Source organism: Salvelinus sp. IW2-2015, linkage group LG20, assembly GCF_002910315.2.
Source record: "Salvelinus sp. IW2-2015 linkage group LG20, ASM291031v2, whole genome shotgun sequence".
NCBI lineage: Eukaryota > Metazoa > Chordata > Actinopteri > Salmoniformes > Salmonidae > Salvelinus > Salvelinus sp. IW2-2015.
Genome location: NC_036860.1, coordinates 79,935,994 through 79,950,050, shown reverse-complemented (window position 1 = coordinate 79,950,050; position 14,057 = coordinate 79,935,994). Strand labels below are relative to the sequence as shown.

General features: G+C 41.7%; 1 protein-coding gene across 1 annotated transcript in view; it reads right to left on the bottom strand.

The window, feature by feature from the left end:
* Positions 1-6,084, bottom strand: part of LOC111980145 (exocyst complex component 7-like) — an 11,436-nt gene extending 5,352 nt beyond the window's left edge. The window contains exons 1-7 of the mRNA XM_070433713.1: positions 6,010-6,084; positions 5,604-5,739; positions 3,626-3,746; positions 2,525-2,620; positions 1,271-1,334; positions 1,079-1,120; positions 6-86 (exon numbers count right to left, since the gene is read on the bottom strand). Coding sequence (XP_070289814.1) covers positions 6-86; positions 1,079-1,120; positions 1,271-1,334; positions 2,525-2,620; positions 3,626-3,746; positions 5,604-5,739; positions 6,010-6,048 — 579 coding nt within the window. The 5' untranslated portion in view covers positions 6,049-6,084. The remainder of the gene's footprint in view (positions 1-5; positions 87-1,078; positions 1,121-1,270; positions 1,335-2,524; positions 2,621-3,625; positions 3,747-5,603; positions 5,740-6,009) is intronic.
* Between the last annotated feature and the right edge of the window lie 7,973 nt (positions 6,085-14,057).

The following is a 14,057-nucleotide window of genomic DNA, read 5'->3' as shown; positions in this document are numbered from 1 at the left end:
TGAACAGATGGCCTGGCGCTGCTCTCTGTCTGGGATGGCCCACGCCTTCTGAGCTTATACAGTTCCTCCAGGCCCTCGTTGAAGCTCTGGACGACATGAGGTCAAAGGTCATAGAAAAAGTTTTTGGACCATCATGTTATCACATATGGGGGCACTGTTTTGGAACAGAAAATGCTAACATACAATCTTTGGTGTCCATAAATACAGCATGTTACAAACGGTGCCCCATAAATACGAGCCTAAGCTGACATTCAGATTCAGAAAACTTTAATGTCCTCAAAGAGGCAATTCATCTTGCAGCAGTCATAAAATATATAACATCTAAAAAAATATAAAATAAGCTGACATGTTGGGTTTAGACGTTTGTGATCATTCTGTTTGTGAGTATGAATAAGGGTTGTTGTGTAGAGATGGTACTGACTAGGGCTGGAAATTGCCAGGGACCTCACGATACCATATTATCACGTAACTTAGATGCCAATATGTTATGTATTACGATCTCAATGTATTGTGATTCTCATGATTCTATTTGTATTTGTGATTCTCATGATTCTATTTGTATTGTGATTCTCATGATTCTATTTGTATTGTGATTCTCATGATTCTATATGTATTGTGATTCTAACGATTCTATATGTATTGTGATTCTCATGATTCTATATGTATTGTGATTCTCATGATTCTATATGTATTGCAATCTATACTGTGATTTTATTGCGATTCGATGTTCCAAACATATTTCTCACCATATATCTGCTGCAGAGAGACGAGAGAGAGACATGAGAAAACTAGTTTTGATCAGTCATGGAAATAAAAAAGTGCTGACAAATTGTTTCCCTAATAAATTGCCGCCTTATTTAAAATGAAGATGGAGAACAAGCTATGAAGGAAAAATACTGGAGTTTTGGTGCAGGTACAGCCAACTAGCACAAATATAATATTGCAATATTGTCAAAACGATACGATATATCGTCAAAGATAATATCTCGATATGTATCTGTATCGACCCCCCCCCCCCATCACTAGTACTGAAACAGATCCTTTAGGTACATGGAGGAATCTGGCCTCCTTGCCTTACCTTGAACTTGTCTTTAATCACCTGACAGTCTTTTTCTTTCAACTGAAGCCCGATGGTGATGACATATGAAGAATAGAAAAGGTGTGATTAGGTTTGAATAAAACAACAAGCAAATCCACTTAAAGGTAGATAGTGTAATTTGAGAAATATCCTTTTTAATTGAATATACAGTATCAAAACATCTACCCTCACCTTGTCACCTGGCTTAAAGGTGGGCAGATTCTTTTCAGTCAGGCACTCGGTCACCTTCAACCAACTGCAACACACAAGCAGCACACATTCACTGCACAGATCAGTCATGTTCAGTAGCATAATCATTAATTGGACTGCCCACAAGTCTGGAACCAACAAGCCTGAACAGCTTTACCCCCAAGCCATAAGAATGCTAAATAGTTAACCAATAGGTACAAGGACTATCTCCATTGGCACTTTTTGCATGAACTCTTTGACTTATGGAATACACTGCTGTTACTGTTTATTCTCTACCTCAATTACATCGTACCCCTGCACATCGACTTGGTACTGGTACTCCGTATATACAGCCAAGTTATCGTTACTCATTGTGGATTTATTCCTCGTGTTATTATTTTCGGATTATTTCTCTCAGCAGTGTTGGGATGGTCCCGCAAGCAAACATTTCACTGTTTGTCTACACCTGTTGTTTACGAAGCATGTAACAAATACAATTGTATTTGAGTTGTAGGATAAGATACTTGATTTAACGTAGCATTGTCCCCGTGTGAAGTAATGGTAACGCTTCACTTAAAGCCTGCAGGTATCATGCATTATGATGCAGTTATAATGCCCCGGGATCATGCATTTTGATGCAGTTATAATGCATTATGATGCAGTTACAATGCATTTTGATGCAGTTACAATGCATTTTGATGCAGTTACAATGCATAACACTTGTCATGAGCATGTATGACCACCGTAAAATCTATATTATAATATTGTAAACCTAGGCAACAAACATGAGCTGGTAGATTAGTCAACTCACACCGGAGAGGGGGGAATTTGATTCAAAACATTAGATTTCCAAGGGAAAGCAAGTGCCAGGATCTCACAGGAAATAGGGTGTTTTTAAAATATTCCAGAGTTGACAATATTAGCAGCATATCCAGAGACCGAAAAACTGAACAGATGAATATKATTTTGAAGAGGAAGTTGCATTTAATGATTTACAATGATTCACCGGCCGTAAGGGCAGTATGCTAACCTGGTTACCAATCTGTTCCTGTCATCATTCCACTCCTTGTCATGCAAAACATGTTTTAGCAATGACAGGGAGTACAAAGAGTGGAATGTTAGCAGAAAAGGCTGTGGATTTCAGGCTAGCAGGAGGCAGCTAGTCTRMTCTAATAATACATAATGATCAGGACTAATGTTAGACAATGTTAGATTCCATCACTCCCTTCTTCCTCCTCTGGATTCCTGGTCCCTCACCTGTGCTGGTACGCCTGCTTCTGTTGCTCAATCAGTTCCCCGTACTCAACCTCCGGATCCCTGCCYCTGGTTTTAACCACTTCAAACAGAGATGACCTGCAGGTAGATGTCCCTGTCATAACCCCTSTGAGCTGTGACAAATTCACTTACAACACTGYACTAAAGTACATGGAAAGTCAAAATGTAGGTCACTTTGAGTGATCATTATGTTGTGTAGGCCTAGTTAATATCTCAACCTTAGGGATCTCTAATGTCTCAAATAAAGATTTATTATAGTTCCGGACTGTTCTGGAACGCGTTCTGGTAAACTGCATGACCAGGTTCGTATTCATTAGGGCACGCCACAGAAAGTTTTAAAATGTTTTGTAACTGAAAAATAAAATGTGCGTTTCTCATTTCTTAAGTCCAGATGGTCCCTCCCCTCCCTGTTTGACTGTTTTCTTCTATTCGTTGCCTAATGAACATGACCCTTGTAATGGGAATATTAATGTTTGTGCTTTTCTTATAACTAATTTCTGTGTTCATGCAAGTGGCTGACTGTACAAATCACCTATCAGTAGCTGCAATTTGGCAGTACGCCCAGATCGTGTTTTGAGAACAAACGACCGTGTTTTGAGAACAAACAAAAAATATCTCAGTTTCAAGGTCAGTTTCAAGCTCAGCTTAGAGAGAAAGAAGCCTCGTGAGGTGTTGGTCTGTCACATGTTATGAAACAGTATTGGTCAATCACATGTTATGAAACAGTATTGACCGGTCACATGAATGAAACAAGACGGTAATGATTAATGAATTATGCTAAATCATGCAAATATAACTTGTCTGTGTATAGTCGTATATAAGACAACTACTGGGACTGCCCCAGCAGAGCTCCTGATTGACATGTGTTCTATGGTGCATTGAGTTGGTTGGAACCTCTTCAGCGCYCTGACAATAAACAATGGTTCATTTAAGATTCACTTCGAGTGTACCTGTGTAAGAAWWTTTCCACAATGCCCTCTTCATTAATGTGCAAGGCCCTAATGCCAGACTCAAGCAACGGTTCATCCACACTGTGTATTACAGCTAACACACACTTTGGAAATGTACAAAGAGAGGGCCTACTTCTTCATTGACTTGAGGATGTAGTTGTAGTTGTTGAGGAGGAAGATGGCCCCGAGAGCGTGGTCCTCGTACACCTTGGCCTTACTCTGTAGGTTGTACTGGAGATGCTCCAGCACCTTACCTGGAGAAGGGAAATCATAAACATCATGTAAAACCACAAAGCCACCACATGGGGGCAGTCAAGGCTCCTCATGTAAAACCACATGGGGGCAGTCAAGGTTCCTCATGTAAAACCACATAGCCACCACATGGGAGCAGTCAAGGCACTTGAACTAAACACCACCTGTGGCTGATTCTGACTCACAATCAGGGGTGAAAGGAGATTACATTTTTTGCCAGTATGGGACCTCCAGATCAAATTTACTTTCTTTGGTGCCAAAAGCCAGAAGCCAGCATATTGCCTTAGCTTAAAGGCGTCTGCATGCTTCCCAGCCGAAACAGTTCGGAAGAGTTTATGCATATATTATGACAACATTTTGTGACGTTTTTCTTCGTTTTGTACTTCGGTAAGGGTTTTTTCAGTTGTTCGGGCACACACAATTTTTTCTTGAGGCAGGCTGAAGTCAGTAGCTGAAGTCTACGCCCCTTCGGCGGTGATTGGTCAACAGTAGGGATTCTTCAGTAAAGTCTTTGTTGTCATTCAATGAGAGACGACTCGTTTTTATGCATATTTTTCATTGAGAAACACTGCACCAAACATCTTAGTTAGATGTAAAGTTGCGCAACTAAGATCTCTTGCAAAAACGTGCAAATATGACAGAATTCTTGAGCTATCTTAGATTAATTCTGACTAGAAATTTGGTTTGTCACCTAAAACTTTTACAGATGCACAATCAAGAGCATCCTGTGGGCAGTATCATCGCCTGGTACGGAAACTGCTCCGCCACAACCGTAAGGCTCTCCAGAGGGTGGTGTGGTCTGCACAACGCATCACCGAAGGCAAACTACCTGCCCTCCAGGACACCTACACCACCCGATGTCACAGGACGGCCAAAAAAGATCATCAAGGACAACAACCACTCGAGCCACTGCCTGTTCACCCCGCTATCATCCAGAAGGTGAGGTCAGTACAGGTGCATCAAAGCTGGGACCGAGAGACTGAAAAACAGCTTCTATCTCAAGGCCATCAGACTGTTAAACAGCCATCACTAACATAAAGTGGCTGCTGCCAACATACAGACTCAAATCTCTTGCCACTTTAATAAATGTAATAAATGGATTTAATAAAGGTATCACTAGTCACTTTAGATAATTCCACTTTAACAATGTCTACATGTCCTACATTACTCATCTCCTATGTATATACTGTATTCTATACCATCTACTGCATCTTGCCTATGCCGCACGCCATCGCTCATCCATATATTTATATGTACATATTCTTATTCATCCCTTTACATTTGTGTGTATAAGGTAGTTGTTGTGAATTTGTTAGATTACTTGTTAGATATTACTGCACTGTCAGAACTAGAAGCACAAGCATTACGCTACATTCGCATTAACATCTGCTAACCATGTGTATGTGACCAATAAAATTTTATTTGATTATTTTGGGGAAGTGTAAACTGGCTACGGTGTCTCAAAATGGACAAACCATACTACTGCCACTTTTTTTCTCATTTTTAAGCGAAGGTATGCGAGCCCACTCGACTTTGGCTAGCCGCCAGCTGAACTGAAGCATGCGGACGCCTTAAGACCCAACGGTTCAGCGTCTTGCCCTTGTCAAAGGTGTCATTCTGGATATTAGACACAGCCATGTTGAACACTCACAGACATAAGGACTCAGTGCTCTCTGATTGTCATTCCCCTTGGACTCCTGACTGTGCTGATGGCTGTTCTTCTGATTCATCTGCATCTGGTGAACAAAACTATTCTATATCTACACATCTTATCTCAATGAGGAAAAACCAACCATCTAATAACCATCCAGTTTTGTAACCGAAACTCGATCTAATAAACAAAGAGAAAGACTCCGTACCAGTGTCATGTTGAACGTCCACCTGAACACTACTGGACACCTCCATAGTTACTGTGTCATTGTCTACATCATGAGGATAAAGGATGGACCGAACAACATCTGCAAAGGACAGCAACTGCTGAAGGAATAGAATTGTCTGGAGACAGTAAGAGAACAATTAACATATTAGACATCTTTAGTTAGGTCAGTTCAAATGGGATAAAAAATCAAATATACTTTATTCTATATTTAGTGAGAAACAGACATGTGTCTTCCGTCTAGTATCCCATGATACAACAATATAAGGAAACAAACCCCTCTGGAACAAAACACCCTTGTCTTTCCTCAGTAAGCACATCAGCATTACAGATTCACTTAATTGAATGGAAACTGATGGACATGAAACATCAGAAAAGAGAGTTTTTACATTGCTGTTGAATTCATGAACCGTTCCATCCTTGGACATACTCTCCCTATCAGGGTTGCTCTGTGAGAGAAAGGGAAAATTACAATTTGGTGTTGAGTTTCTCAAAGCTTCCAGATCATTTTACGTTATAGGAATGTATGCAATCACGCCCCAAAAAATCTCAGTGCTATGAAGCTTTTGGGAAACTCAGCCGACTGTCTGATGAAATAATATTATTACAACGATCCAGTCAGGTTTCCTGAGGTTTCCTTGCTGATGATGAAATACTTTATATTCAAAGTCCTTCCAACTAAAAACAATCTTTGAGTGGTTAGAATGTCGTACCTTGACGTGAGCAAGAAAATCCTTCAGTGCTCTGGCTGCAGGGTCTTCATAGATGTAACGAGTTTGGAAAGCTTGGCCAAGGTGCCGCTTGTTGTGCACTGACAGGGAATATGATACATGACATCACACAGTCAGCCATAATAATACAGTCGTGGCCAAAAGTTTTGAGAATGACACAAATATTCATTTTCACAAAGTCTGCTGCCTCAGTGTCTTTAGTTATTTTTGTCAGATGTTACTATGGAATACTGAAGTATAATTACAAGCATTTCATAAGTGTCAAAGGCTTTTATTGACAATTACATGAAGTTGATGCAAAGAGTCAATATTTGCAATCCGCCCGGCATGCTGTCAATTAACTTCTGGGCCACATCCTGACTGATGGCAGCCAATTCTTGCATAATCAATGCTTGGAATTTGTAGGTTTTGTTTGTCCACCCGTCTCTGGAGGATTGACCACAATTTCTCAATGGAATTAAGGTCTGGGGAGTTTCCTGGCATAGACCCAAAATATTGATGTTTTGTTCCCCGAGCCACTTAGTTATCACTTTTGCCTTATAGCAAGGTGCTCCATCATGCTGGAAAAGGCATTGTTCGTCACCAAACTGTTCCTGGATGGTTGGGAGAAGTCGCTCTTGGAGGATGTGTTGGTACCATTCTTTATTCATGGCTGTGTTCTTAGGCAAAATTGTGAGTGAGCCCACTCCCTTGGCTGAGAAGCACCCCACACATGAATGGTCTCAGGATGCTTTACTGTTGGCATGACACAGGACTGATGGTAGCGCTCACTTTATCTTCTCCGGACAAGCTTTTTTCCAGATGCCCCAAACAATCGGAAAGGGGATTCATCAGAGAAAATGACTTTACCTCAGTCCTCAGCAGTCCAATCCCCGTACCTTTTGCAGAATATCAGTCTGTCCTGATGTTTTTCCTGGAGAGAAGTGGCTTCTTTGCTGCCCTTCTTGACACCAGGCCATCCTCCAAAAGTCTTTGCCTCACTGTGCGTGCAGATGCACTCACACCTGCCTGCTACCATTCCTGAGCAAGCTCTGTCCTGGTGGTGCCCCGATCCCGCAGCTGAATCAACTTTAGGAGACGGTCCTGGCGCTTGCTGGACTTTCTGGGCGCCCTGAAGCCCAAGAAACAATTGAACAACAATTGAACCGCTCTCTCTTGAAGTTCTTGATGATCCGATAAATGGTTGATTTAGGTGCAATCTTACTGGCAGCAATATTCTTGCCTGTGAAGCCCTTTTTGTGCAAAGCAATGATGACGGCATGTGTTTCCTTCCATGTAACCATGGCTGACAGAGGAAGAACAGTGATTCCAACACCACCCTCCTTTTTGAAGCTTCCAGTCTGTTATTCAAACTCAATCAGCATGACAGAGTGATCTCCAGCCTTGTCCTCGTCAACATCTCCACCTGTGTTAACAAGAGAATCACTGACATGATGTCAGCTGGTCCTTTTGTGGCAGGCGTGAAATGCAGTGGAAATGTTTTTTGGGTTCAGTTCATTTGCATGGCAAAGAGGGGCTTTCAATTAATTGCAATTCATCTGATCACTTTTAAATACATTCTGGAGTATATGCAAATTGCCATCATCAAACTGAGGCAGCAGACTTTGTGAAAATGTATATTTGTGTCATTCTCAAAACTTTTGGCCACGACTGTAGATTTCCCTCAGTATACTGACCCCAATTCCAGACAATTCAGGAACACTGAAATTCCAATTCTCTTCTATGCTTTTCAAGGAGGAAAGTTTGGAATTGGAATTTGGTTAACTTTGAATTGACTGGTATTGAAATAGAATTTACCCCAACCCTGACCCCCCCTGACCATTACAACCCCTGACCCTGACTCCCCAGACCATGACAACCCTGACCCCACCCCTGAGCATGACCTCAACATGACCACCCCCTGACCCCAACCCCGCTGACCATGACACCTCCTGACCCCAACCAAGACTCCAACCCTGACCCCCATGACCATGACCGCCACTGACCCTCTCCATGACCCCCGCCGACCATGACACCCCCCTGAGCACACAACAATAGAGAGAAAGCTCAACTTTAAACTGTCCTCTCAGGATTATATGGCACCTTTAGTAATGTGTTAAACTCTTTGTCCTCCCAGGAGACGGCCCAGGACAGGTAACATGGTGACGAGGGCTGTGTAGTCGTGACGTGAACAGGCTCGTCTGACAGAGGACACGATGTTCTCCCCATTCTGGATCAGCTGGTTCAGAGCCACCTGAAGGAAATAAGATTACAATTACAAATTAGAACAACTTTATTGTCCACGCAATGTGGACATTTGTCTTCGCTTCACCACATAAAAACAGACATTAAACACCTCATGAGCACATCATTCTCAAGACCATTAAATAAACTCATAAACAAAGTACAAAAGTGCTGCAGTGACAGATTATGTACATAACACCACGTACATAACATGTACATAACACCATGTACACACCATGTACATAACATGTACATAACATTACATAATGACATCATTGGTCTAAAACTATAATCATCATCAAGACTTCAACTAGAATCATCAAGATACCTTACAGCCACATCACCCCGGTAGTGTAAGATGTAGAACCATGTGTATATATACCATGATGGTTATACACCTGTAATGATCTCCATTATGAAGAGCTCTCCATATTAAATGTTTGTTTTGTGTATCATCTGGCCACTGTGAAGCCTTATAATAGCCAAAAGCAAAATGTCCACATTTGTGTAGACAATTGACAATAAAGTTGTAATATTTTATTCATCACATTTTAATATCCTTCACTTTCTGACTGGATGAGAGTTTCAAAGGTATTGGAGCAGTTCAGAGGGAAGACTTTGGACACCATGGTGTATTCCTCTTGGCCAGGGACAAGAAGGCTGTGATGCAGGCCATGTAGGTCTCATTGTCTAATATGCTGTCCCGCCCTAGTGACACAAGACAGGAGTGAAAGGTGAATGCCATGGAAATATCATTAACATTATATATCATCTATCTATAGTTTAATGAAACCTTTATTTAACCAGGGAGTACCTTGATATAAAGAGTCCTTTATTTAACCAGGAAGAACTTTGATATAAGAAATCTAGGGTCATTTTCTTAGGGAAACCTGATCTATGGCATGTTTAGTAATATGTTTCACAAAAAAATTTGCAAACAGAAAAGCATCCCCTGTAACTGTGTCTACAGTGGCTTGCAAAAGTATTCACCCCCTTGGCATTTCTCCTACTTTGTTGCCTTACAACCTGGAATTAAAATAGATTTTTGGGAGTTTGTATCATTTGATTTATACAACATGCCTACCACTTTGAAGATGCTAAATATTTTTTCTTGTGAAACAAACAAGAAATAAGACAAAAAACTGAAAACTTGAGCATGAATAACTATTCACCCCCCCAAAGTCAATACTTTGTAGAGCCACCTTTTGCAGCAATTACAGCTGAAAGTCTCTTGGGGTATGTCTCTATAAGCTTAGCAACATCTAGCCACTGGGATTTTGCCCATTCTTCAAGGCAAAACTGCTCCAGCTCCTTCAAGTTGGATGGGTTCTGCTGGTCACTCAGCAATCTTTTAAGTCACACCACAGATTCTCAATTGGATTGAGGCTGGGCTTTGACGAGGCCATTCCAATACATTTAAATGTTTCCCTTAAATCACTTGAGTATTGCTTTAGCAGTATGCTTAGGGTCGTTGTCCTGCTGGAAGGTGAACCTCCGTCCCAGTCAAATCTCTGGAAGACTGAAACAGGTTTCCCTCAAGAATTTCCCTGTATTTAGAGCCATCCATCATCCTTCAATTCTGACCAGTTTCCCAGTCCCTGCCGATGGAAAAACATCCCACAGCATGATGCTGCACACACCATGCTTCACTGTGGGGTTGGTGTTCTGGGGTGATGAGAGGTGTTGGGTTTGTGCCAGACATAGCGTTTTCCTTGATGTCCAAAAAGCTAAATTTTAGTCTCATCTGACCAGAGTACCTTCTTCCATATGTTTGGGGAGTCTCCCACATGCCTTTTGGCGAACACCAAACGTGTTTGCTTATTTTTTTTCTTTAAGCAATGTCTTTTTTCTGGCCACTCTTCCGTAAAGCCCAGCTCTGTGGAGTGTACGGCTTAAAGTGGTCCTATGGACAGATACTCCATCTCCGCTGTGGAGCTTTGCAGCTCCTTCAGGGTTATCTTTGGTCTCTTGGTTGCCTCTCTGATTAATGCCCTCCTTGCCTGGTCCGTGAGTTTTGGTGGGTGGCACTCTCTTGGCAGGTTTGTTGTGGTGCCATATTCTTTAAAAATTTTAATAAATGGATTTAATGGTGCTCCGTGGAATATTCAAAGTTTCTGATATTTTTTTATAACTCAACCCTGATCTGTACTTCTCCACAACTTTGTCCCTGACCTGTTTGGAGAGCTCCTTGGTTTTCATGGTGCCGTTTGCTTGGTGGTGCCGTTTGCTTAGTGGTGTTGCAGACTCTGGGGCTTTTCAGAACCGGTGTATATATACACTGAGATCACGTGACACCTAGATTGCACACAGGTGGACTTTACTTAACTAATTATGTGACTTCTGAAGGTAATTGATTGCACCAGATATTATTTAGGGGCTTTATAGCAAAGGGGGTGAATACATATGCACGCACCACTTTTCAGTTTATTTTTTTTTGAAACAATACATTTTTTTCATTTCACTTAACCAATTTGGAATATTTTGTGTATGTCCACTACATTAAATCCAAATAAAAATCTATTTCAATTACAGGTTGTAATGCAAAAAAAATTGAAAAACACCAAGGGGGATAAATACGTTTGCAAGGCACTGTATAACCATCATGAAGGTGGTGTGCAAGGTGGACTTTCATGACCTGTTTTTTTGTTCTTCTTGACGGCAGAATCCACACGCTTGCTCTGCAGCACCGGGCAGAGGAGGTTCCTACTCTTGTGGTCCTTCAAACCCTTCATGGAGCAGTCCAACTGATTGGAGCGCACCTTGGCGTAGTGGGCCTTGAMGTCTYTAGAACAATAACAGCACGATTGATTACCATGACCACTGATCAATGGAGCAAAGGGTGTTTATGTTGTGCTGTTGGGACGCAGGMTCAAATCCTAGGTCCGCTGTGGCAGAGATAAACCGTGTTACAGATACACAAGCCCTAGAACATAAAGAAACAGATACAACAAACATATAATACAATGAAGTGAAGGATAATTGTGCAGGGAGAGGTCAGGGAAATCCACAGAGAGGACATGTGGGAGGGTCTTGGCCCTCACCAAAACGTCAGTTCAGTTACGTATATTTAAGAAAGCTAATTGACGCAGATACGCCTCCACCCTCTCAATAGAAGAGATGCCACCTAGGCTGCGTTTAACTTACCAAAGGCTGAGCTGGCTTGGGTCTGAAGTATGGAAGGATGTAGGAGGTGGAAGCTGGGGGCTTGGGTTTGCAGATGGGAAGGTATGGGAGGTGGAGTCTCTAGGCAGAAATGGGATGGACTCCAAAGATGGGTGCCTAAAATGGGGAATATTCAGTCTGCTGCACGGCTTCGAGGTGGATACCTTGGTGAAAGAGCTCCTGGATTCCAGTTTTCCGAGGGAGTCTAGTGATGGATTCTTGTCTAGTGATGGCTTTCTGTCCAGGGACTGCGTTTTGAATATACCAAATGACTTCAGGCCGAGCATCTTGGTGAACAAGCTGTTTGCTTTCAGTTTTTCAAGAGAGTCCATTGAAGGCTTGTTTTCTATTGATGGCTTTCTGCCTAGAGACTGTGTTTTGAGTTTGGAGCAGTAGGACTTCTTGGTGAAAAAGCTGCTGGGCTCTAATTTTCCCAGAGAGTGGTGGGATGGGTTTCTTTCCAGTGACCGTGTTTTGAATTTGCTGGCAGAGACTCTCCTCTTAGCTGTCAGAGCTGCATCCTCACCTGGATTAACACTGACATCATTAGCATCCTCACCTGGATTAACACTGACATCATAGCATCCTCACCTGGATTAACACTGACATCATTAGCATCCTCACCTGGATTAACACTGACATCATTAGCATCCTCACCTGGATTAACACTGACATCATTAGCATCCTCACCTGGATTAACACTGACATCATTAGCATCCTCACCTGGATTAACACTGACATCATTAGCATCCTCACCTGGATTAACACTGACATCATTAGCATCCTCACCTGGATTAACACTGACATCATTAGCATCCTCACCTGGATTAACACTGACATCATTAGCATCCTCACCTGGATTAACACTGACATCATTAGCATCCTCACCTGGATTAACACTGACATCCTTAGCATCCTCACCTTGATTAACACTGACACCATTAGCATCCTCACCTGGATTAACACTGACATCATTAGCATTTGCTGCACTCTGCCTTTAACATCAGGGTTTGGTTCAGTAGGGGAAAGCAATGTAGAACACATATTTGCAACGTCTTGTTAGACATGTTTCAAAATAGTCATTTTTCCCCCTAAAGAACACGACCCAAGAATCCACTGAATTATGTTGTTTAACTTTACACCAGGGTTGGGATCAATTCCATATAGAAAGTTAAAAAACTAATTCCAATTGCAAATTTTCCTCACTGAAAAGCATTGAAGTGAATTGGAATTTCAGTGTACTTCTGGAATTTACTGGAATTGACCCCGACCCTGGTTTACAACATGGACAAGAATGCTGAGAGTAGGGACCTCCTCCTGTTAGTGACAGAGACATACTACAGGTGAACAGCAGTACCACTACCTTACCTACAGTATCACCCAGGTGGAGATGGGCGAGCGCCACTACCTTACCTATCAGCCAGGTGAAGATGGAGATGATGTCCTGAAGCCTAGTTTGGGGTATGAGTTGTACCTCCTCCATCCGCCTGCAGACCCATTCAGTGACTTTTTGGCCAGGACATCCAGGATTCTGACTGTCTGCACTGGCTTGCTGTAGCGCCCCAACAGGACTTGGAACTCGGACTCCAGCTGTGACTTGGCACTCTCTAACGGCCTCTCTGCAAAAACATTTAGAGCAGTGTTGGGGTCAATTCCATTTCAAACCCAGTCAAATTAGAAAGTAAACCAAATGTCAGTTCCTATTCAAATGTTCCTCATTGAAAAGCTTTGAAGAGAATTGGATTTATAATTTTGGGGACTTCCTGAAATGACTGGAATTGAACCCAACCGTGGTTTAGAGATCTTAGTTTACTACCATACCCAGTTCAAAGGCACTTAAATATTATTTTCTTGCCGTTTACCATCTGAATGGCAGACATACGCAATCCATGTCTTGATTCTCTCAAGGCTTAATAATCCTTCTTTAACCTGTCACCTCCCCCTTCATCTACACTGATTGAAGTGGATTTAACAATTGACATCAATAAGGGATCGTAGCTTTCACTTGGATTCACCTGGTCGGTCTATGTCATGGACAGAGCAGGTGTTCATGTTCTGTACACTCAGTGTGTGCTGTACGTTCAAATGCGAGGATCTAACAGTTATTGGATAGTGACTAGAGTGATTTAAATCTAACAGTTATTGGATAGTGTCTATATAGTGATTTATATCTAACAGTTATTGGATAATGACTATATAGTGATTTAAATCTAACAGTTATCGGATAGTGACTATCTAGTGATTTAAATCTAACAGTTATTGGATAGTGACTATATAGTGATTTAAATCTAACAGTTATCGGATAGTGACTATCTAGTGAT